The following is a 24,711-nucleotide window of genomic DNA, read 5'->3' as shown; positions in this document are numbered from 1 at the left end:
GGGGAGACTCCCAGGGTTAGTGACACCCTGAGCTGAGCCTTGGGAAGCAGTGAACCTTCACCAGACAGAGGGCAGGGAAGCTCGGTGCAGGCTTCTGGTGGGTGGTGTAGCCAGACTCACATCCAGGCTGCCGGACTCCAGGGCGAACACTCTTAACCTCCAACAAGTAGCAGCCATAATGGGTGCTCCATCACCTTCCCGTTGGGAATGTGACCCCAGCTCTTCCATGAGCTGGTGAGGGAGCCAACTTGCTCCAACAGAAGTGGGAGAGCCCAAGGAAGCCAGAGGTGGGAGAGAAAACCCTTGGTTGAGACTGAGGGTTCAGAGGAGAGGGGCAGAAGCCACACTCACAGGCTGGGCATCTTCATGTCACAAAATATTATGGATGTGATGCTGTTTTCTTCCCCTTCACATCCCAGGCAGGGCTGGGTCCCTGCACCCAACCCTAGTAGACAAGAAACCAGAACCTTGGGGAGCAATGGGGTTCTGGGGGGTTGGAAGAGATCTCCTTCCTCCCCCATTCTGGGAGGGAGGGCCCTATCCTGGCCCCACTCTGGCACGCCATCAGTGGGGAGCTGGCCCCGGGAGCCCCTTCATCTGCCCTTTCCCCTCCTGTGACCCGCTGCTGCCTGGCTGTTGGGAGCCTGAGTCTCAGTGAGGCAGCTCTGTTACAAGGGGAGAGACCCAGGAGCAGGAGACATGGAGGAGCTGGGCAGAGGCTGACAGGGGATTCTGCTGTGGCATCTCAACAGCCCTTCCTGGCCCCCATCCCGGAACTTGCCTCAGCCACGGTCCCTTCTTCCTACCCCACCAGCCTGCCTCATCCATTCTTTATCTCAATCCAAAGATATAGGACCAAACCTGAGAAAGTTCCATGCCCCAGGGTGGCCAGACGAGAAACCTTCCTCCCAGTGGTCCGGCTGCGGTGCTCCTGTGGTGACTACCGCCTGTAGGATGCTCGGGCTGGTTCTCCACACTCCACTCCCCTCGTTGTCATCCAGATGTTGTCCCTTCCGCGCCTAGCCTGGCCTCCCTCTGCCTCCGCTGCAGGGCTGTGCCGTGTGGGACTGCCCTGTGAGCAGTAGTCCTTGAGTAGGACTGAAATGGAAGGCCATTTTGCCTAACACATAAACCTTTTCCTACTGAAATATTCCACGTTGCCTCTGCCATTTTCCCTTTCCCATAGAACACAGGAAATCGGTCAGAATTTTCACTTCACAGATCTAAGTGGTGAAGCGGTGCGGTAAAGTTAAATATGGAGAATATATTAAATTAACTGAAACCCAGCCCCATGAAGCTTTCCATTTTAAATTTCCTCTGGAGTCACCTGCGATGGGACCTGATACCCTCATCCTTCCGTTTATACTCTACCAGGAGGGAATAAAAGTTTAAGAATACAATGTTCTTTTCTCAGAATAGCTACAGTTTGTTACTGTGTTCATTGAAAAGAAGGATGAGAACTCTCCCTCCTCCTGTATCATTTGGTAAATGCACTGAACTGTTGAAATGACTGGACTGGAGGGCGGCTGCAGCCTCTCCTCAGCCTGTGTTTTGCACTGTGAATTCTCTGACCGAGTCAGGTGCTACACAGGAGGAGGCCTGTTACATTTAGGAGAGCGTGTGTTGGGCTTGGAGGCCTTCCTAGCAAGACAGCTGCCTTTCCAGCTCCTAAATTATGCATTATGTGGAGTCTGTTGAAAACTGATTATGAAAGAGGAAAAAGCAGCTGATTTTCTATGTAGAAGTGGTCTGGGGAAGACTGAAGGGCAAATTCTGGTTTGTTTTCCACATTGCATGTGAATTTTGTTCAGTTGGAGAACTAAATTACAGTAGGAATTACAGCTCGGAAAAAAAAAAGTGTAACACCAAACTGTATCTATGGTGCAAGGAAGGGTGCTTGGTATAGTTCATTATCACAATGAAAACCATTGTATTAGCTGACTGAGGACACAGAGAGAACTCACAAGAGGATGCAAACAATGACATTCCATTCAGTCCTTTCAAGCAACATAGAGCTGATCTTTATGGGAGCCCAGGGAACCCTTTCCGTGATCCCTTGCCTTGATCTCTGCTTCTCTGCCCTTTCTGGGTGCTGGGCTCAGTCCTAGAGCTCTCTTAAGGATCATGGCTGTGATAATATTTGTTTTGCTCCATCCCTCTTCCAACAGAGGGAGGAGCATTTGTAAGACAAATCATCCCTCACTGGCTAACACTGACTAGCTTCCTACTTTGCATGTTATGCAAAAATAGTATTTCTTTATGTTGTCTTATCAAAGAGTGGTTTTCCATAGGGAGTGAGAAGAAGGAAAAGGTTGGGGCAGGAGTGGGCTAAGGAAACCTGCTCTATGATTAATACAGGACAGGTTCTCTTAGCTCACTCCTGCAAATAGCACACAAAACTTTTCTTTTCTTTTTCTTTTTTTCTTTTTTTTGAAATGGAGTCTTACTTTGTTGCCCAGGCTAGAGTGCAGTGGTGTGATCTCAGTTCACTGCAACTTCTGCCTCCCGAGTTCAAGTGATTCTCCTGCCTCAGCCTCCCAAGTTACAGGTGCACGCCACCACGCCCGGCTAATTTTTGTGTTTTCAGTAGAGACAGGGTTTCACCATCTTGGCCAGGCTGGTCTTAAACTCCTACCTCATGATCCACCTGCCTCAGCCTCCCAAAGTGCTGGGATTACAGGTGTGAGCCACCATGCCCAGCCACAAGACTTTTCAATGCACCTATGCCAGTTGTCTCATCAATCCCGGCAGTAACCTCAGCATTTAAAACCGAGTCTCAAAGACATGGAGATGGCCAGGCACAGTGGCTCATGACTGTAATCCCAGCACTTTGGGAGGCTGAGGTGGGCAGATCATTTGAGGTCAGGAGTTCGAGACTAGCCTGGTCAACATGGTGAAACCTCGTCTCTACTAAAAATATAAAAATTAGCCAGGCATGGTGGTGTATGACTGTACTCCCAGCTACTTGGGAGGCAGAGGTGAGAGAATCACTTGAACCCAGGAAGCAGAGGTTGCAGTGAGCCTAGATGGCGCCATTGCACTCCAGCCTGGGCGACAGAGAGAGACTCTGTATAAAAAAAAAAATTAAAAAAAAAAAATGGAGATTATTAATGATGGCTTCACACCCATGTTGGTGCCTCTTTTTGCCTTTAAAATAAGTGCAGCAATCACAGCTAATATGCTCACAAGACCTTCCCTGTAGCAACTGTGGAGCAGTGTTACCCTCCCCACATCACCTTCTTCCATGTTGCTAGTGTGACCCTTTGATGCAGACCTTGCCCCAGCAAACATGCTCCGTTATCACACCCTGACCCTCCGGATTTCAACCTCGTTCCCTGTGGGTGCGTTCCCCTCTCCTCCTGCCTCCTACACCAGAACACACCTGGGACACAGCTCTGCCTTGGTTACCTATGCCCCAGACTCCCTAGCATTTCTGCTGGGGCCCCTCAATCCCCTTTTCCTCTGCCTGGAATCCTCCTAACTTGCTACCACAATCACCCCCTCCATTTCTCTACCCACTTCTTCTCTTGGCAAACTTCTATTCATCCCTCAAGATTCAGAGTAGCCCCTAGGTATGTATTAAAGACTTCATGGTAATTATTTTTAATTGAGCCGTAAAATATTCCACACAGTAGATAAACCACAGGTTAATCAAGCATTATTCTATTACTGCATATTTAGGTTATTTCTCATTTTTATAATAGAAATAATGTTGCATTGAAGATTCTTGGGCTTGGGTTGATTCCTACAGGTGGAATTAATAGATCAGAAAGTATTTTTAGGCTGGGCGTGGTGGCTCACACTTGTAATCCCAGCACTTTGGGAGGCCGAGGTGGGCAGATCACTTAAGCTCAGGAGTTTGAGACCAGCCTGGCCAACATGGCGAAACCCCTTCTCTGCTACAAATACAAAAATTAGGCAGGTGTGGTGGCACACACCTATAATCCCAGCTACTTGGGAGGCTAAGGCACAAGAATCTCTTGAATCCAGGAGCTTGAGGTTGCAGTGAGCCGAGATCGCACCACTGCTCTCCAGCCTGGGCAATAGAACAAGACTCTGTCTCAAAACTAAAAAAAAAAAAAAGAAAGAAAAGAAAAAAGAAAGTATTGTAAAGCTCTTGTTACATATTGCCAAACTGCATAAAGAGCTGCATTACAATTTTTTTTTTTTTTTTTTTTTTTGAGACGACGTTCCGCTCTGTCATCCAGGCTGGAGTGCAGTGGCCGGATCTCTGCTCACTGCAAGTTCCGCCTCCCGAGTTTACGCCATTCTCCTGCCTCAGCCTCCCGAGTAGCTGGGACTACAGGCGCCCGCCACCTCGCCCGGCTAATTTTTTGTATTTTTTAGTAGAGACGGGGTTTCACCGCATTAGCCAGGATGGTCTCGATCTCCTGACCTCGTGATCCGCCTGTCTCGGCCTCCCAAAGTGCTGGGATTACAGGCTTGAGCCACCGCACCCAGCTGCACTACAATTTTTATTGCTACCAGTAATAAATATACATTTTAACAAGTCTCATTAGTCCTGGATGGAAAATTTTAAAAACCTAATACTATAAACAAGACTTGAAATCTCATTATTGACTTATTTTAAATTTGTTTTGATCATTAGTAAAACTGCATTTTCCCCTGTTTCCTAGTTGCATTTCCCCATTAGTAACTTACCTGTTCATAAGTTTCGCTTAACAGTCTTTGTGTCCTCCCCCATATTGATATATGAGTTCTTTCTATTAGTCTCATGTTTGATTAAAAATTTTTCTTATTTGAAAAAAAAAAAGATTCAGAGTAAGTGTTGGAGAGGAGAATTTTTTTCCTCTACCTTCCTAGGTTCAGTGACTACAGGCTCTGTGAATCAAACTGACAAAAGACAGATCAACAAGAGGGGGAAAAAGGATTGGATTATATATGTACAAATGAGTGTTCACAAGGAAGATGACTCAAGGAGGTGGTTAGAATTTGGGGCTTATATACCCTCTTAGAGGTAAATATCATCTTAAAGGGTGATAGAGTGTGGAGAAGAGGCTTGACAAAGGAAAAGCATTTTGGGGCTTCTGGGTAAGTCACGGAAGGTGACTAGGAAATGTATAGTAAATAAGTGTTACTTAGTAAGCTTTGTTAAGCAGGTAAGAGTCTTCTCAGGTGCTAAGAGCTGTCTCTAGAGTAGTTATCTTCCAAGTATAGGAGAGGGAGACCCCTTCCAAATGGAAATATACATCCTGCTTTTAGTCCGAAAGGGGAAAGGAGCGACACATATGTAATTGTCTTCAGCTTGAAATAATCTTTATGCCGAAGTGGCATATTTTAGGAAGGTATCTGCTAGTCTCCTTCATAAATATCAGTTCTTTGTGAAGCATTTCCAACCATCCCGACGATAATTTATCACTCCCTTTCTCTTTCTGTATTTTTACAGTCTTTTCTCTTCAGTCCACCATTTTCTCTTTCTTTCTTTCCTTCCTTCCCTCCCTCCCTTCTTTCTCCTTCCTTCCTTCCTTCCTTCCTTCCTTCCTTCCTTCCTTCCTTCCTTCCTTCCTTTCTTTCTTTCTTTCTCAGAGTCTCGCTCTGTCACCTACGCTAGAGTCAGTGGCGCATCTTGGCTCACGGCAACCTCTGCCTCCCAGGTTCAAGCAATTCTCCTGTCTCAGCCTCCCGAGTAGCTGGGACTACAGGTGAGCACTACCACGCCTGGCTAATTTTTGTATTTTTAGTATTTTATACTTAGTATATTTAGTAATATACTAAGTATTTAGTATTTTGTGTTTTTCTTTTCAAAAACAAAATACAAGGCCAGGTGCAGTGGCACACACCTGTAATCCCAGTTACTCGGGAGGCTGAGGCAGGAGAACTGCTTGAACCTGGGAGGTAGAGGCTGCAGTGAGCCGAGATCTCACCACTTCACTCCAGCCTGGGTGACAGAGTGAGACTCTGTCTCAAAAATAAAATAAAATAAAATAAAATAAAAACAAAATACATTTATCTAAGTTATTGTCCAAAGCTGGCTCCCTAACACCCCACAACCTGTTGATAAGACAAAGCTGATTTATTGCCTATAGCAGGCAAAGTTTTGGCAGTATCTTACAGAGGGGAAGGTAAGGCCGGAACTTCCTGAGAATTGGAAATTTGATTGAAGGCAGGTCTTTCAAAGTGAGAACTGGAATGAGATTGGGTAAGAATCACAACATAATAGTCCACAATAAACAGCATGGCCAGGATTTTGAGGTGAGGCATTCGAAGAATCTTAGGGCCCAAATTGAAGAATTGACAGGTCTTTGGGAAAATCCTGTAATGAACAATCAACATTTGCCTGGGTAGGAGATGCCTAGAAAAATAAAGACACGCTCATGAAGCAGAGGCGTAGCACAAAGTCATCTTAATACAGACACTAAGGTGTAGCTGGGCTGTCTGTGTCCAGACTCAGTGTGAGGGAAGATGGTTTAAGTTCTCAGTTTCTCCTTGTGGTCATTCTTCAGCCCAAGCTGAAGGAAAAGCCATCAGTATGTCAATCTAGATATTCATCAGTATTTGAGGGGTCATCATTTCATGTCAATTGTCTGTTAACGGTTGTTTCACATCTAGTTTCTGGTGGCAACTGTTTCAACCTGCATGTCAGATTTTCCAGTTCTATTTTTTTTTTTTTTTTTTTTTTGAGACAGAGTCTCTCTCTGTCACCCAGGCTGGAGTGCAGTGGCATGATCTTGGCTTACTGCAACCTCTGCCTCCTGGGTTCAAGTGATTCTCATGCCTCAGCCTCCCAAGCAGATGGGACTACAGGCGCTCACCACCACGCCCAGCTGATTTTTTTTGTTTGTTTGTTTGGTATTTTTAGTAGAGATGGGGTTTTCACCATGTTGGCTAGGCTGGTCTCGAACTCCTGACCTCAAGGATCCACCCGCCTTTGCCTCCCAAAGTGCTGGGATTACAGGCATGAGCCAACGCGCCCAGCCAGATTTTCCAGTTCTCTTTAGTGGATAACGCTTGCTGGATGATTAGAATAATGGCAGCAGTGCAGCAGCATTTAAAACTCTGGAGATCCCACCTCTGAATGCTGGCACACAGACAAATACTAAGAGAAGGATTATCATCAGAGTTTGTATAATCTACTTCTCAGCTGGGAGCTAAGAGTGCCCCAACTAAACAACAAAGTAGATCTCATCCCAAATCTGGAGTCCATGTAACCAAATATGAGGTTACTCATCAAATTACCCAATTTCTGATTTCTTTGTTTACTTCCTAGATCTTTTCAGTAATATTAAAGATTTCAGAGAGGTCTATAGGAATGTAAGTACAGCACTCTTCCTCTAAAATAGCACACATTCCCTGCCTTGGGAGATCAATATTTTATCTAAGGCAGCTCTGTTCTGGACCACCACCCACCCAATCTCATAAACCTCTTGACAAATGAGTTTTATGGCCTTACTGACATTGTCTAAATCATCTGCTATTCTCTCAACCACAGCATGCTACATTTACCCTACTATCCAGATCTCTTGTAAATTATGAAATGAAGGTTGGGTGCAGTGGTTCACACTTGTAATCCCAGCACTTTGGGAGGCCAAGATGAGAAGATCACATGAGGCCAGGAGTTCAAGGCCAGCCTGGGCAACATTGCAAGACTCCATCTCTACAAAAAAATTTAAAAATTGGCCAGGCATGATAGCGCATACTTGTAGTCCTAGCTATTCAAGAGATGGAAGCAGGAGGATCACTTGAGGCCAGGAGTTCAAGAGCAGCCTGGGCAAATAATGAGACCCCTGTCTCTACAAAAAAAAAAAAAAATTTAATTAGACATGTATGGTGGCACACACCTGTAGTTCTAACTACACAGGAGGCTGATATGAGAGGATCTCTTGAGCTCAGGAGTTTGAGGCTACAATGAGTTATGATGGCTCCACTACACTTCACTCTAGGTGATAGAGCAAGATCCTGTCTCAAAAATAAATAAATAGATACACACATAAAGGCATGAATACATACACAAAGTATGAAAAGAAGTGTCTTCAGGGGAGAAGAAAGAAATCTAGAATACCCCTAGGGTACTTAGGATTTCAGTTCTCAAACCAGGGCCCAGTTTTTCTCCTTCTTCAATGAACTATCTACTGATCTCATTTTACTAGAGAACAAATTAATAGATGATATCATAGACAATTCTGAGAGTAGGTATTCGTTTACAAAGGTAAGAAGTTCCTGTCTTGTTTGTAAGTCAAGAGGCTTCTGTTCCTTATCCAGTATCCGTCACTGGGGGCCATTCAGTCATCTGGTTTTGGCCAGAATACTCCTATGGGATTGTCAAATAATGCTGTAAACTGTTGGTACCATTCATCATGAATAGTTTGGTGTCAAGCAGTTAATTGTGTAGTTTTGAGATCGCTAAGTAGATCTAAAGCAAACAGAAGAGGAAGAGGAAGAAGAAGAGGAAGAAGAAGAAGAAGGAGGAGGAGGAGGAGGAGGGAGGATAAGAAGAAGAGAAGAAGAAGAAGAAGAAGAAGAAGAAGAAGAAGACGACGACGACGAAGGAGAAGGAGAGGGAGAGGGAGAAGAAGAAGAATAGGAAGAAGAAGAAGAAGAAGAAGAAGAAGAAGAAGAAGAAGAAGAGAGAAGAAGAAGAAGAGAGAAGAAGAAGAAGGAGGAGGAGGAGGAGGAGGAGGAGGAGGAGGAGGAGGAGGAGGAGGGGGAGGAGGAGGAGGAGGAGGAAGGAAGAAGGAAGAAAGAAGGAAGAAGAAGGAGGAGAAGGAGAAGGAGGAGGAAAGAAAGAAAAAGGAAGAAAGTAGAAGGAAGAAGAAGGAGGAAGGAAGAAGGAAGAAGAAGAGGAGGAGGAGAAGGAGGAAAAAACAAAACTAATGTCTTACTTGTAAGATCTTTGAAAGTAGACAATCTCCAAAAATATACCACCTATTCCTCAATCCGCTTATAATTCTGTCAGTGAAAGTCTGGTCACAAAGACTAGCTCTCACAAAAGGTCCCCAAGTAGTGTTTCATGGAGGCAGGGCCCTTCTAGGACATGATGAAGCTTTTGGATTTCTCCCCACCTGACCTATTGCAGAGTTGCCATCTAAAAAGTCATCCAATGGTTGAGTCCAGTTACCCAGGAAACCAACTGATTTCTTAAAAGGAACCGGAACCAAATTAAACTGGGTGGCTCCTGAAGAAAAATGTGCACTCTAGACAGCTCATGGGTTAACTGTAGCTGGGTACTAAACTCATACCAACGAGTGATTAAGGATGTAAACAGAAATATTAAAAATATAAGTCTTGTAAGTTGCATAACTAAAGTAGCCTTAAGTCAGGGAGAGGATAGGAGGTAGGTAAAAGAATAGGAAACAGAGGAATATCGATTATAGAATAGCAATCTGCAGACTTGGGCATAAGCTGTAGATCTTCGGCATAAGCTGTCTACATCTGAGGCTGCCTGCTTTGGGAGGTCTCCTAAGAATCTTTAGCTTGAGGTCGCCAATAGGAATGGTTTTCTAGTAATTTTAGGATGGCTTATGTCTCTTGAGTTGAAGGACATGATCAACTCTTTCGCCAGCATGTTAGTCGTTACCTAACAGAGTCCTTCCAACTAGGGTTCTGAAATAGTTCTTTGTTGAAGACAAAAACTCTGGAGGGTTTAAGAAAGCATTGGGGGCAAAACAAATAGTATCTGTAGGTGACACAGACTTAAACTGGTTGAGGGTAACTTATTCCTGAAAACTTTCAAAAGTGAAACATTTCATAACCATGAAACTGACAGGAAAATTTGGATGCTTCCATAGCATGCAAAACAAACAATGAAGGCATTCTGAAAGCTTTGGGTAAAATGTCTATAATGATTAAGCATGTTTTAATAGATAATGTACACTATATCTAATTTATAAAGATGGATAACCGTAATTTTTACAGAGAAAAAATCTTGAAGTATAACATATAATTATCTAAAAACATAATGTACATGACATACCAAGAAAATATGAAACATATAAGAAAAATATATCAAGACCATGTGAAGAATATCAAGTAAAAAGATTCAGTAAGTAAGTATGGAGTAGGTCCTAAACATCTACATTTTAATAAAAGTCCATAGATATGTCTGATGTGCATCTCCAATAGAAAAGCACTGGCCTGAAGGAGGCTAGATTCAAATTAAAGAGGAAACATTGTGTCCAAATAAACATTTTAAATGATAACTGAATTATGACTGATGATTCCACTGTTGTCTAACATCAGGCAGAGCACCACCAGGACTCTAACGAAAGGAAACAGACCATAGACTATGGAGGAATTAACAAATCTCTGAATATAGAACATATAGTTGCTGAAATGTTTGAACATTTTACCTACACAAGTTAACCTAGAGAAGGCTAAGCATCTCTTCTGATTTGACAAGCTTCTGGCAAAATCCTAACAACAATGTATCAAATCATCCTAATTGTTTCTGGCCCCTGTATTTTAAATAAGGTGAAAGAACGAGTGGTTGTGGCCTTCTAGGGGCCCTCTGGGAAATCTCAAAGGTAGTCTTAGGTAAAAAGGTATTCTGAAGGTTATTCAACTTCATTTGAGAGTCAATCTTAGAAACAAACAAAATTGTCTGGAGAGTTGAACACAGGAATAACATTTGGCTACTCATTTGAAAGTGGCGATAAAACATTTAAAAGATTTAAAAACAAGCATAGAAGGTAAGGTGATCACCCCCTAAGAACCTTAACTCTTTCATAAGTGAAGAAGCTTTATTATCTTAAATAAAATTTCCTTTCTGCAAACCTTCTGCTGTTTCCTATTTCCATTCAGGTTTTGTCCTTCACAGATGTCTTTACTACTCTGGAACAACTAGGCATTTTACTTTAGGACAAAACTGTTCTTTTTTTCTTAACAAAAACACATTTTGTTACTTTGTATACAAAGTTGTACCTTTCTATCAAGATTGATCATAATAGAGTATCATTTAATTATAACTTTTAACCAAAGGATCTTCTGTTTCACAGAACTGGGAGGATGGAAAATTGTCAACTGTCCATTTAATCTAAAATCAGCATTTTAGATAGCAAGGAACCTATGTAAGTCTAGAAACAGCATATTCAAGTAGAATTAAAAATGTAAGCTAGGGCCGGGCGCGGTGGCTCAAGCCTGTAATCCCAGCACTTTGGGAGGCCGAGATGGGCGGATCACGAGGTCAGGAGATCGAGACCATCCTGGTTAACACGGTGAAACCCCGTCTCTACTAAAAATACAAAAACTAGCCGGGCGAGGTGACGGGCGCCTGTAGTCCCAGCTACTCGGGAGGCTGAGGCAGGAGAATGGCGTAAACCGGGAGGTGGAGCTTGCAGTGAGCTGAGATCTGGCCACTGCACTCCAGTCCGGGCGACAGAGTGAGACTCCGCCTCAAAAAAAAAAAAAAAAAAAAAAAAATGTAAGCTAGTCTTTTACTTAATGCTGAAAAACCAAAGAAGGCATAGCGGTTTTTATTAAATTAAACATAATAAATTAGTTCATTTGCCAAATTTTTACCTAATTTCTGGGATTTTTAAAATTTATTTGTGTTTTTTGTTTTTTTTTTGTTTTTGCATTTGTTTAGAAACAGGGTCTTGCTCTGTTACCCAGGCTGGAGTGCACTGGTGCGGTGCCCTCACAGCTCACTTGGGCAATCCTGCTATCTCAGTCTCCTGAGTAGCTAGTACTACCAGCACTTACCACTATGCCTGGCTAAATTTTTAGTTTTTTTTGTACAGCCAGGATCTCACTAGGTTGCCCAGGGTGGTCCTGAATTCCTAGGTTCAAATTATTCTCCCTCTTCAGCCTCCCAAAGTGCTGGGATTATAGGCATGAGTCACCGTGCCCAGCCTAAGCACTTAATATCTTTTCAGCCAATTAAATGAGCTCTTTTACTTTGTTGTCGTTGTTGATGATGACTTTTTTAAACAATATTTTTCCAGCCAGGCATGGTTGCTTAGCACTTTTGGAGGCCAAGGTGGGTGGATCACTTGAGGTCAGGAGTTTGAGACCAGCCTGGCCAACACAGTGAAACCCTGTCTCTACTGAAAATACAAAAATTAGCCAGGCATGGTGGCACGTGCCTGTAATCCCAGCTACTTGAGAGGCTGAGGCAGAAAAATCCCTTGAATTCGGGGAGCAGATGTTGCAATGAGCCGAGAGCACGCCGCTGTACTCCAGCCAAAGAGGAAAAATATTTTTCCTATCCTTTTGCAGTTTGCAACTTGTTTATCTTCAGAAAAACTTACCCTTAAGTTTCCTCAGAGCATCTCATTTAGCAATCATTTCATTTTTTAAAAATAGACTTCATTTTTTACAGCAGTTTTAGGATTGGAGAAAAATTTTGCAGAAATTACGTAGAGTTTTGGCCGGGTGCAGTGGCTCATGCCCGTAATTTCAGCACTTTGGGAGGACAAGGTGGGCAGATCACCTGAGGTCAGAAGTTGGATACCAGCTTGGCCAACATGGTAAAACCCTATCTGTACTAAAAATACAAAAATTAGCTGGGCATGGTGGTGTGCACCTATAATCCCAGCTACTCGGTGGCTGGGGCAAGAGAATCGCTTGAACCCTGGAGGCAGAGGATGCAGTGAGCCGAGATCGCACCACTGCACTCCAGCTTGGGCAACACAGCCAGACTCTGTCTTAAAAAAAAAAAAAAAATAGCTCCGTGCAGTGGCGCATACCTATAGTTCCAGCTACTTGGGAGGCTGAGGCAGGAGGATCACTTGGAGCGTGGGAGGCAGAGGCTGTAGTGTGCTGAGATTGTGCCACTGCACTCCAGCCTGGGTGACACAACAAGACCCTGTCTCAAAAAAACAGAAATTAAAATTTTAAAACATTACATAGAGTTTCCATGTACAACCTTCTTTCCTCCCCTTGCCCAGTGTTTCTCCTAGCATGTCGTATTGGGTGTGTTGCATTTGTTAACAACTGATGGGCCAATACGGATACATTATTAACTAAAGTGTATATCTTACACTAGAGTTAACTCTTTGTACATTCCATAGATTTTGACAGATGCATAATAAATCATGTATCCATCATCACAGTATGATACAGAATAATATGCCCCCAAAATATCCTGTGGCCCACCTATTCAACCCTCTCTCCCTCCTGCTGAACCCTTGGCAACCACTGATCATTTTTTTCACTGTCTCTAGAGTGTTCTCTTTCTCCAGAATGCTGTATAGTTACAATCATACAGCATATAACCTTTTCATATTGCCTTCTTTCACTTAGAAATATGCATTTAAGCCTGGGCACGGTGGCTCAAGCCTGTAATCCCAGCACTTTGGGAGGCCGAGTCGGGTGGATCACGAGGTCAGGAGATCGAGACCATCCTGGCTAACCCGGTGAAACCCCGTCTCTACTAAAAAATACAAAAAACTAGCCAGGCGAGGTGGTGGGTGCCTGTAGTCACAGCTACTCGGGAGGCTGACGCAGGAGAATGGCGGGAACCCGGGAGGCAGAGCTTGCAGTGAGCTGAGATCCGGCCACTGCACTCCAGCCTGGGCGACAGAGCGAGACTCTGTCTCAAAAAAAAAAAAAAAAGAAAGAAAGAAATATGCATTTAAGTTTCCCTCATGTCTCTTTATCGCTTGAAAGTTCATTTTATCACCGAGTAATAATAGTTCATTGTATTTATTACCACAGTTTGTTTATGCATTCACCTATTGAAGGACATCTTAGTTGCTTCCACATTTTGATAATTATGAATAAGGCGGCTGTAAATATTTGTGTGCAGGCTTTTGTTTTGGGACATAAATTTCCAGCTCATTTGGGTTAACACCTAGGAGTGCAAATGCTGGATTTTATGGTCAATCTATGTTTGGTTTTGTAAGAAACTGCCACACTGTTTTCCAAAGTAGCTGTACCATTTTGCATCCTCACTAGAATAAATGAGAGTTCCTGTTGCTCTACATTTTTTATAGCACTTTGTGTTGCCAATAAGCGTGTAATAGTATTTCATTGGCGTTTTAATTCACAGTTCCCTAATGACATATCATGTCGAGCATCTTTTCATATGCCTATTTGCCATCTGTATACTTTCGTTGATGAGATGTCTGTTCATATCTTTTCTCCATTTTTTAATTGTGTGTTTTCTTATTCTTGAATTTTAATGCATGTATTTTGGATACAACTCCTTTGTCAGATACATGTTTTGCAAATATTTTCTCCTAGTTTGTGGCTTTTTAAAAAAATTCTCTTAACAGTGTCTTTTGCAGAGCGGAAGTTTTTAATTTTAATGAAGTAAAACATCAATTTTTGTCTTTAATGGATTATGCTTTTGGTATTGTATTTTATTCTTGGTTTTTGTTTTTGTTTTCATTTATGGTGTGGTATTTTAAAAGTCATTGCCAAATCGAAGGTCATTTCAATTTTCTCCTTTGTTATCTTTTACGGTTTTATAGCTTTGTGTTTTACATTTAGGTTTATGATCCATTTGGAGTTAATTTTTGTGAAAGGCATAAGATCTGTATCTAGAGTTTTGGTTTTGGCCTATGGGTGTCCAGTTGTTCCAGCACAATTTGTTGAAAAAACTATCCTTTCTCCATTGTATTTTCTTTGTTCCTTTGTCAAAGGTTGGCTCTGTTTGTGTGGGTCTGTTTCTGAGCTCTCTATTCTGTCCCATTGATCTAATTCTCTTTCACCAGTATCACATTGTCTTGATCACTGTACCTTTATAGTGTTGATGTGTATGAAGTAGAGCTTTATAGTCTTGATGTGGATTGTGATATTCTGGGTCTTCTGCCTTTCCATACAAACTTTAGAATCAGGGCCAGGTGCAGTAACTCACGCCTATAATCCCAGCACTTTGGGAGGCCAAACTGGGAGGACTGCTTGATCCCAGGGCGTTGAGAACAACTTAGGCAATATAGAGACTGCATCTCTACAAAAAAAAAAAAAAAATATATATATATATATATATATATAAAATTAGCTGGTCATGGTTAGTGTGCACCTGTAGCCCCTGCTATTTGGGAGGCTGAAGTGGGAGGATTGCTTGAGACCAGGAGTTCGAGGTTGCAGTGAGCTATTTTCGTGCCATTGCACTCCAGCCTGAGCAACAGAATGAGACCCTGTCTCTAAACAAACAAACACACACTTTAGAATCAGTTTATCAATATCCACAGAATAATTTCCTGGGATTTTGACTGATATCGCATTAACTCTGTAGAGAAAGCTGGGAAGAACTGACATTTTAATAATGTTGAGTCTTCTTATTCATGAATGTTCCATGTTCGTTCCATTGAACATTCATTTATTTAAGTTTTTGAGTTCTTTTGTCAGAATTTTGCAGGGTTCCTCATATAGCTCTTACACATATTTTGTTAGATTTATACATAAGTTTTGTTTGTTTGTTTGTTTGTTTGTTTGTTTTTGAGACAGAGTTCTGTCACCCATGCTGGAGTGCAGTGGCACAATCTTGGCTCACTGCAACCTCTGCCTCATGAGTTCAAGGGATCTTCCCACTTCAGCCTCTGACGTAGATGGGAATACAGACTCGTGCCACCACACCCAGCTAATTTTTGCATTTTTAGTAGAGATGGGGTTTCACCATGTTGGCTAGGCTGGTCTGGAACTCCGGACCTCAACTGATCCATCTGCCTTGGCCTCCCAAAGTGCTGGAATTACAGGCATGAACCACCGTGCCCTGCCAAGTATTTCATTTTTTTAGTTCTAATATAAATGGTGTTGTGGTTTTAATTTTAAATTTCAATTGTTCATTGCTGGCGTATAGGAGCAACTGGCTTTTGCATATTAACCTTGTATCCTGCACCCTTGTTGCAAAATGGCTTATTGGTTCTAGGAGGTTCTTGTGGTTTGTTTTGTTTTGTTTTTGTCAATTCTTTGAGATTTTCTACATAGACAATTATGCTATCTGTGAACAAAGATAGTTTTATTTCTTTGTTCCCGTTTAGTCTACTGTTACTATCCTTTTATTGTCTTACTGCATTATCTAGGACTTCCAACACAGTGCTGAATAGGTGACAGGAGACATCCTTGTCTTGTTCCCAGTCTTGGGGGGAAAGCATCTAGTTTCTCACCACTAAGTATGATGTTAGTTGTAGGCTTTTTGTAGCAATTCTTCATCAGATTGAGGAATTATCCCCTCTATTTCTAGTTTGCTGAGAATTTTTAAAATCATGAATGGGTGTTTTTTTTTAATGTTTTCTCTGCCTCTATTGATATGATCCTGTGATTGTTTTTCATTAGCTGTTGATATGATGGATTACATCAATTGATTTTCTAATGTTGAGCCAGTCTTGCATGCCTGGACTAAATCCCACTTGACCTTGGTATACAACTCTTTTTATATGTTTTTGAATTCAATTTTCTATTTTATTAAGGATTTTTATATCTATGTTTATAAGAGATACAAGTCTGTTTTGTGTGACGTTTTTGTCTGTTTTTTGTTCTAGAGTAATGCTGGCATCGTAAAATGAGTTAGGAAGTGTTCCGTCTGCTTCTATTTTCTGGAAGAAATGTTAAAAAAAAAATTGTACCATTTCTTTTTTAAACATTTGATAAAATCACCAGTGAAATCATCCAGACCTGGTGTTTTCTACTTAAAAGGTTATTAATTGTCGAGACAATTTCTTTGATAAATATATGCCTATTCAGATTACCTGTTTTGCTTTGTGTGAGTTTTGGTAGATTGTGTTTTTCCAGGAATTCGTTGAGTTCATCTGAGCCAGCAAATTTATAGACATCAAGTTGTTTGCAATACTCCTTTGTTATCCTTTTTTTTTTTGAGACAGAGTTTTGCTCTTGTTGCCCAGGCTGGAGTACAATGGCATGATGTCAGCTCACTGCAACCTCTGCCTCCTGGGTTCACATGATTCTCCTGCCTCAGCCTGCCGAGTAGCTAGGATTACAGGCACCTGCCACGACACCTGGCTAATTTTTTGTATTTTTAGTGGAGACGGGGCTTTACCATGTTGGCCAGGCTGGTCTCGAACTCCTGACCTCAGGTGATCCACCCTCCTCAGCCTCCAAAGTGCTGGGATTACAGCATGAGCTACCATGCCCAGCCTCCTTTATTATCTTTTTAATGTCCTTGAGATAAATGGTGATGATCCCTCTTTTATTTCTGATATGAATAATTTATGTCTCCAGCCTGGCCAATGGAGCAAGACCCTATCTCAAAAATAAATTGATAAATAATGTATGTTTTCTCACCTTTGTTCTTGCTTGGCCTGGCTAGAGGGTCATCAATATTATCAATCTTTTCAAAGAACCACTCTATGATTTCATGCTTCTCTCCATCATTTTCTTGTGTTCAATTTCATTGATTTCCACTCTGATTTTTATTATTTCTTTTATTCTGCTTACTTTGGATATAATTTGCTCTTTTTTAGTTTTATACAGTAGAAGCTTGGCTTATTGAGTTTAGATCTTTCTTCTTTTCCAATACATGCATTCAGTGCTACGAGTTTCTTTCTAAGCACTGCTTTTGCTGCATCCCATAAATTTTGATCAGTTGTATTTTCATTTAAATGTAGTCCAAAATATTTTTTCATTCTTTTGAGGCTTCTCTGACCTATGTGTTATTCAGAAGTGTGCTGTTTGGTCTCCAAATATTTTGGTATTTTTCCAGTTATCTTTCTGTTATAGATAATCTAGTCTAATTCCATTGTGATCTGAGAGAGTATATTGTATATCTCTTCTCTTAAATTTGTTAAGGTGTGTTTCATGGTCCAGGATATGGTCTATTTTGGTGCATGTACCATATGAGCTTGAGAAGAATCTGTTGTCATTGGATGATATGTTCTATACATATTAATTTAATCCAATTGATTAATAGTAGTATTCAGTTCAACCATGTCCTTACTATTTTCTGCCTGCTGGCTCTGTCAATGGTTGATAGAAGAATATTAAAGTCTCCAACTGTAGTAGTGAATTGGTCTATTTCTCCTTGCAGTCTTTTTTGTTTGTTTTGTTTTTTGTTTTTTTTTTGAGATAGAATCTCACTCTGTCACCCAGGCTGGAGGGCAATGGTGCCATCTCTCCTCACTGCAACCTCGCTCTCCCGGGTTTAAGCCATTCTCCTGCCTCAGTCTCCAAAGTAGCTGAAATTACAGGCATGTGCCATGAAGCCCAGCTAATTTTTGTATTTTCAGTAGAGATGGGGTTTCACCATGTTGGCCAGGCTGGTCTTGAACACCTGACCTCAGGTGATTCAGCCACCTCGGCCTCCCAAAGTGCTGAGATTACAGGTGTGAGCCACCAAGCCCAGTCTTTCTCCTTGCAGTTCTATTATGTTTTTGCCACATGTATTTTGGCACACTGTTGTTAGGTGCATACACTTTAAGTATTGTATATCTTCTTGGAGAATTGACCCTTTTGTAATGCCCGTTCTTTTTATTTTTTATTTTTTGGTCTTAAACTCCTGGGCTCAAGCGATCTGTCTGCCTCTGCTTCCCAAAGTGCTGGGATTACAGGCATGAACCACCACACCTGGTCTTGCCCTTCTTTATCTCTGATAATTTTACTTGCTCTGCAATCTGCTTTGTCTGAAATTAATACAATTACTCTAGCTTTTTTTTTTTTTTTTTTATCAGGGTTAACACAGTTATCTTTCTCTGCCCTTTACTTTTAATCTATAAGTGTGTTTATATTTAAAGTGGGTTTCTTATAGACAACATATACTTGGGTCTTGATTTTTGATCAATTCTCTGACAATCTCTTTCTTTAGTTGGTATACCGAGATTATTTACACGTAAAATGATTATTGATACAGTTGGGTTAATGTTTACCATATTTGTTGCTGTCTTCTCTTTGATGTCCTTGTTCTTTGTTCCTATTTTTATCTTCCACTCTTTTTCTGCCTTTTGCGGTTTTGACTGAGCATTTAATATGATTCCAGTTTTTCTCCTTTGTTAGCATATTAATTTTGCTTCCTTTTTACTTTTTAAAAAGGGTTGGTTCTATAATTTGCATTTCTAACTAATTCAAGTCCACTTTTAAATAACACTATACCTCTTCATGGGTAGCGCAGGTACTTTATAATAGGTTATTCCCAGTGTCTCCCTCCCGTCTCTTTGACATTGCTTTAATTCATTTAGCTTATCCATGAGCTGTGATTATCCAACATATTGTTGCTATTATTATCCTAAACAAACCCTTATCTTTTAGGTCAGTTATGAATTTAAAAAGAAGGATTTTATTTATTTATTTATTTATTTTTGAGATGGAGCCTTGCTGTGTCACCCAGGCTGGAGTGCAGTGGTGCGATCTCATCTCACTGCAACCTCCACCTCCTAGGTTCAAGTGATTCTCCTGTCTCAGCCTCCCCAGTAGCTGGGATTACAGGCACATGCCATCATGCCTGGCTAATTTTTGTATTTTTAGTAGAGATGAGGCTTCACCATCTTGGCCAGGCTGGTCTCGAACTCCTCGTGATCCACCCGCCTTGGCCTCCCAAAGTGCTGGGATTACAGGCGTGAGCCACCAGGTCCGGCCTATTTTTTCTTTATTTATTCCCTCTTGAATGCTCTTCCTTTACGTAAATCCAAGTTTCTGACCTATGTCATTTTCCTTCCCTCTGAAGAACCTCCTTTAACATTTTGAGGGGCTGAACAGGGTGGCTCATGTCTGTAATCCCAGCACTTTGGTAGGCTAAGGCAGGAGAATCTCCTGAGGCCAGGAGTTTGAGATCAGCCTGGGCAAGATAGTGATACCCCATCTCTAAAAAAAAATCACTTGAACCCAGCAGTTCAAGGTTATAGTGAGCTATGATGGCACCACTACACTCCAGCCTAGGCTACAAGGTCGCTGTCTCTAATGAAAATAAAATAAAACTTTTTTGCAAGGCAGGTCTACTGACAACAAATTATCTCCATTTTTGTTTGTCTGAAAAAGTCTGTCTTCCTCACTTTTGAAGGATAATTTTGATGGATACAGAATTCTATGCTTTTTTTTTTTCCTTCAACACTTTAAATATATCACTCTACTCTCTTACTTGCACAGTTTCTGGAGAGAAATCTAGTGTAATTCTTATCTTTGTACCCATAGGTAAGGTGAGTTTTTTCCTCCAGCTTTTTTCAAGATTTTATCTTTGTCTTTGGTTTTCTGCAGTGTGAATACAATATGCCTTGGTGGAGATTTTTGGCATTTATCCTGCTTGATGTTCTCTGGGCTTTCTGGATGTGTAGTTTGGTGTTTGTCGTTAATATTAGAAAAGTCTTAGCAATTATTAATTCAAATATTTATTCTCTTCCTCTCTCTCTTTGCCTTCTGGCATTTCCATTATGCATATGTTACTCCTTTTGAAATTGTCCCACAGTTTGGGGATATTTTGTTCCATCTCTGAAATTTCTTTTCTTTTTGCTTTGAGTTTGGGAAGTTTCTATTGACATATCCTCTACCCACTGACTCTTTCCTTGACTGTGACCAGTCTACTCATGAGCCCATCAAAGGTGTTCTTTACTTCTATTACCGTGTTTTTGGTTTTTACCATTTCTTTTTTATTGTTTCTTAGAGTTTCAATCTCTTTGATTATATTACTCATCTGTGCTTGCATATTGTCCATTTTTTCCATGAGATCTGTTAACATATTAATCAGTTATTTTTATTTTTGTTTTCTTCAGATGGAGTCTTGCTCTTGTCGCCTAGGCTGGAGTGCAGTGGTGCAATCTCGGCTCACTGCAACCTCCACCTCCCAGGTTCAAGCAATTCTCCTGCCTTAGCCTTCCAAGTAGCTGGAATTACAGACGTGCACCACCACGCCCAGCTCATTTTTGTATTTTTAGTATAGATGGGGTTTCACCATGTTGGCCAGGCTGGTCTCCAACTCCTGACCTCAGATGATCCACCCGCCTCAGCCTCCCAACGTGCAAGGATTGCAGGCATGAGTCACTGCACCCGGCCTAATCAGTTATTTAAAATTCCCACCAAATCTCTGTCATAGCTGAGTCTGGTTCTGATGCTTGCTCTGTCTCTTCAAATTATGTCTTTCGCCTTCTAGTATACCTTGTCATTTTTTGTTGTTGTTGAAACTGAGCATGATGTGCTAGAAAAAAGGAACTTCAGTGAATATGCCATTAATGTGAATTGTTATGTTTAACAGGATAGGAGTTAGGCTATGTTTACCGTTTGCTGTAGTTGTGGGTGTCAGATGATTCAATCTCCCCTAAAGCCTTTGCTACTGTTTTCTCTATTCATTTAGGGTTTCCCTCAAAACTCCATCTTAAATAGAATCTGAGCCTTGCAGTTCTTTCTGTTATAAACCCCTGACATTATGCAGGGGTCCTATTGACGTGGTGGTAAGGTGTAGGGGGGAGGAAACATGTTCTATAGTTCTATAATTATATCTCAGTCTTTTAGTGAGCCTGTGCCCCTGGGCTGTGACCTTCACAAATGCTTCTCAGCTTCCTTCCTGACCTCAGGTGAGACAGGAAAACCTGAAGGGACTAGAGGTGGGTACTTTTCTTTCCCCAGGTCAGTTACGCTCTGGTCAAACTCCAGTCAGCTAGGCTCACTTCGGGAAAACAGCTTCCCTTAAGAGCAGACCTTTGTTAAGATCAGAATGCTCTGGGCATATTTCAAACCGGTTGTTTTTCCTGCTGGAAGCAGCAGGGAATTTTCCTTCAATCCCCACAGGCATGCGCCACCGCAGGAAGCTAATTTTTTTTTTTTTTTTTTTAAAGACAGAGTCTGGCCCTGTCACCCAAGCTGGAGTGCAATGGCATGATCTCAGCTCACTACATCCTCCACCTCCCGGGTTCAAGCGATTCTCTTGCCTCAGTCACCCAAGTAGCTGGGATTATAGGCGCGTACCACCATGTCCAGTAATTTTTGTATTTTTAGTAGAAATGGGGTTTTACCATGTTGGCCAGGCTGGCTCCAACTCCTGACCTCACAGTGAAATTCAGTAGGGCTCCTGGCGGTAAAACTCATGAAAATGTGCCCCAACCAAGGCAGTCATTCTCACCCAGACCAGAGGATTTCAAAATAAGTGGCCTTTGGACCTTGAGGGAGAAGAGATTTCTTTCCCTAGCCTTTGCAAGGTTTGTGGCTGAGACCCCAATAACAAAAGACAGATTAACAAGAGAAAAGCATCCAATTTTATTTAATGTAAGTTTTAGGGGACACATGAGCCTTCAGAAATGAAGACCCAAATATACGGGAAAAACTGTATTTTTATGGACATTTGTGCAGAAGTATGATTGCAGGACAAAAGGGTATGATGTCATGGTTATCAACCGGGAGGAAGTAGCAAGGTCTGTTTGTTCAGATTCCTCTTGGCCTCTCTGTGTGACTTTCCTTTCCTTGGGTATAGGGCAGGACACCTGTCACAGGAGGTCTTCAAGGGAAAAGGGAGGGAGAAGTCCAGAGAGTGACCTTCCTGCTTCTGCAATTTTCTTAGTTTCCTTTGGCTTAAAATACTCAATATGCCAAGGTGCCATATTTTGGGGTGCCCTGTTCTGAGCCCTGCAGAGCTCACAAGCTCTTGTAATCATCTTGGACCTCTGATTTTTCACGTCCAGGGACATTTTCCAGGGCCTGAGGCCATTGGAACCAGAACTGTCCATTTCCTGCCCCTGCAGGTGACAGGCTGGGAAGGAGATCCTCGAGCAAGCGGGCTCTCAAAGCCGAGGGGACTCCGGGCAGGCGCGGAGCTCAGCGAAGCCAGAAGGAGCGCGCTGGGGGCAGCCCAAGCCCGGGGTCTCCCCGGAGGAAGCAAACAGGGCGCAGGAGACAAGGAAAAGAGCTGGGGGAACAGGAGCGGAGCAAGGCAGAGAGGACCTGCCAGGGGAGGAGAAAGCGAGACGAGAGGGCTTCCTTCAAGGAGCAGACAGCAGCCCCAAAGAAGAAAAAGGAGATTCCGAGGAAGGAGAAGTTGAAGCGGCAGAAGAAACCCAGGTGTGTTGTGACTCCGATTCTGCGCGCTCGCTCCGCGCGCTCCCGCTCCTTCGCGGCCCTTCTCCTTCCCCTCACGAGGGGCTGATGTCCTCCTCTCTGGTGAGAGGCAGCCCGTGCTCTCGCTCTGGCTTCCGCATCTCCCAGCCCTTACCACTGCCCCGCTCTGCGGTGGGTTCTTTATCCCAGAACCGGGATGAAGGTCGCAGGTCCTCACACGAGGAGTGCCCACGGGCTGTCCACTCCACTGTCTCATGGCACACTGGTGAAGTGGAGCGCGGGTGGTGAGGTGACAGGGCATCAGGGTGGGACAAGACCCCGCGTCCCCTGAATTTCAGCTGGTGACTCACCCCAGCTCTTGAAGAGGAGGAGCTGAGAGACATGAACAAAATTGGATTCAGGAACCATCCGAGGGCTTAAGAACACCTCTTTCCGGATTCCGGATCTGGGCCAGTTTCCTATTCCGGAAACGTGGCACTGTCTAGGAGACCTTCAAGGATGCTACCAGCTCTGAAATTCTGGAGCTTGGAGATTTTATTTGTTTTGCTTCCTTTGTTCCATTACCATTAGCACCAACTAGCACGTGTGGGTTAGTGGACAGGGCCAGCTTATGGCATCAGAAAGTGAAGATTTAGGGTTCATGTTTTTGCTATCAGTTTTAGTAGGTGTCTCCTCTTTGCCTCGCTTTTTCAATCATTGAGGATAATAGATGCCTTATTCGTTGCTCAGATTGTTTTAAGAATTCCTTGTGATAGGAGTAGGAAGGCTTTTGCAAGAGTTGGGAATATTAGGATTATGGTGAAGAGTTGATGTTATTTCCCGGTGGTTTGTAGCAAATCCTCTTTGCCCACAGCCTCAGTTGGGTGCTCCGCCTTCCTCTCCACCTTTACAGAGAGGCTCTTAAACAAGGCCACTGATTTTTTTCTGTCGCCATGCCAACCATCCTGGCTTGGTTAGAGCCTTTGTCTACTGTCTGGCTGCTCCCAGACATGAACTAAAGAGGTAAAGGGTGCATAGTGCCCTTGGCCATTTAAAAATAATGTGAATGCACCGTTGATGGGCCCTGGGTGTCCTGAACTTTAGAGGGAGCCTGTACCATCCCAATGGGCCACAGACTCATTCGTCATTTTCAGCTGAGGGCCATGCCAGGGCATTAGAGAGATGAAAACGTTCAGTTCCTGTTGCCTAGATACTGACAGTGTGGTACAGGAGATAAGTCATAGGCACTGGTAATCCTAAGACAAGGCAGAAAGCAATATGCATGCAAGACAGGACTTGACGGAGCGCTGAATTCCCGGGGTGCTGGGCCATCAGGGTTCCTCCATGGAGAAGGTGAACATCTCAGTGAGGCTTTGAAGAACAGGTGGAATGTGAATAAGCAATGACTGAATGCCCAACCCGCCAAACTGTGGGAACACCCCATGCAGAGACTCAAAGGCAGCTATCATTGATTGGGTGTGCGTGAAGTACGGCAAAAAAAAAAAAAAAAAAATCTCTGTTCTAGGGTTTTCAACCTTTAAGGGCATCCTAAAACTTCTGCTTTGCTCCCCAGGAGTTAATCAGAAGCTAAAACACCCTGAGACTGCTGCAAACCTGTCTTTAAAACCTGCAGTAACCCAAGCCCACACCCTGATACTGCCATTTTATGAAACACACTCAGGCTGCCCAGCCATAACCCTTCCTTAGTCCTTTTCTTTACCTACCCGATTGGGCGCTGTCTCGCTCAGCTGAGAGTCACTATTTTTATCACTAAAGGAGTCAGAATAGGCTGGAGGCTGTAAGGAGCACACACAGACACTTGAATTTTGGGACAATTGAGCACATAGTATTATCTGGGAGATGGGAGGTCCCCAGCTAGAAATTCTCTACAGCCCTGCTGTCCAA

At 42.6% G+C, this 24,711-nt stretch overlaps 1 protein-coding gene across 1 annotated transcript in view; it reads left to right on the top strand.

Moving 5' to 3' along the window:
* TMC2 (transmembrane channel like 2) overlaps window positions 1-24,711 on the top strand; it is a 112,946-nt gene that overhangs the window by 915 nt on the left and 87,320 nt on the right. Inside the window, exon 3 of the mRNA XM_033185890.1 lies at window positions 22,515-22,830. Within this exon, the coding sequence (XP_033041781.1) occupies window positions 22,515-22,830 (316 nt within the window). The remainder of the gene's footprint in view (window positions 1-22,514; window positions 22,831-24,711) is intronic.

Source organism: Trachypithecus francoisi, unplaced genomic scaffold (genome assembly GCF_009764315.1).
Source record: "Trachypithecus francoisi isolate TF-2019V2 unplaced genomic scaffold, Tfra_2.0 Lachesis_group21, whole genome shotgun sequence".
Classification (NCBI taxonomy): Eukaryota; Metazoa; Chordata; class Mammalia; order Primates; family Cercopithecidae; genus Trachypithecus; species Trachypithecus francoisi.
This window is presented reverse-complemented; position numbering and strand designations above follow the sequence as displayed.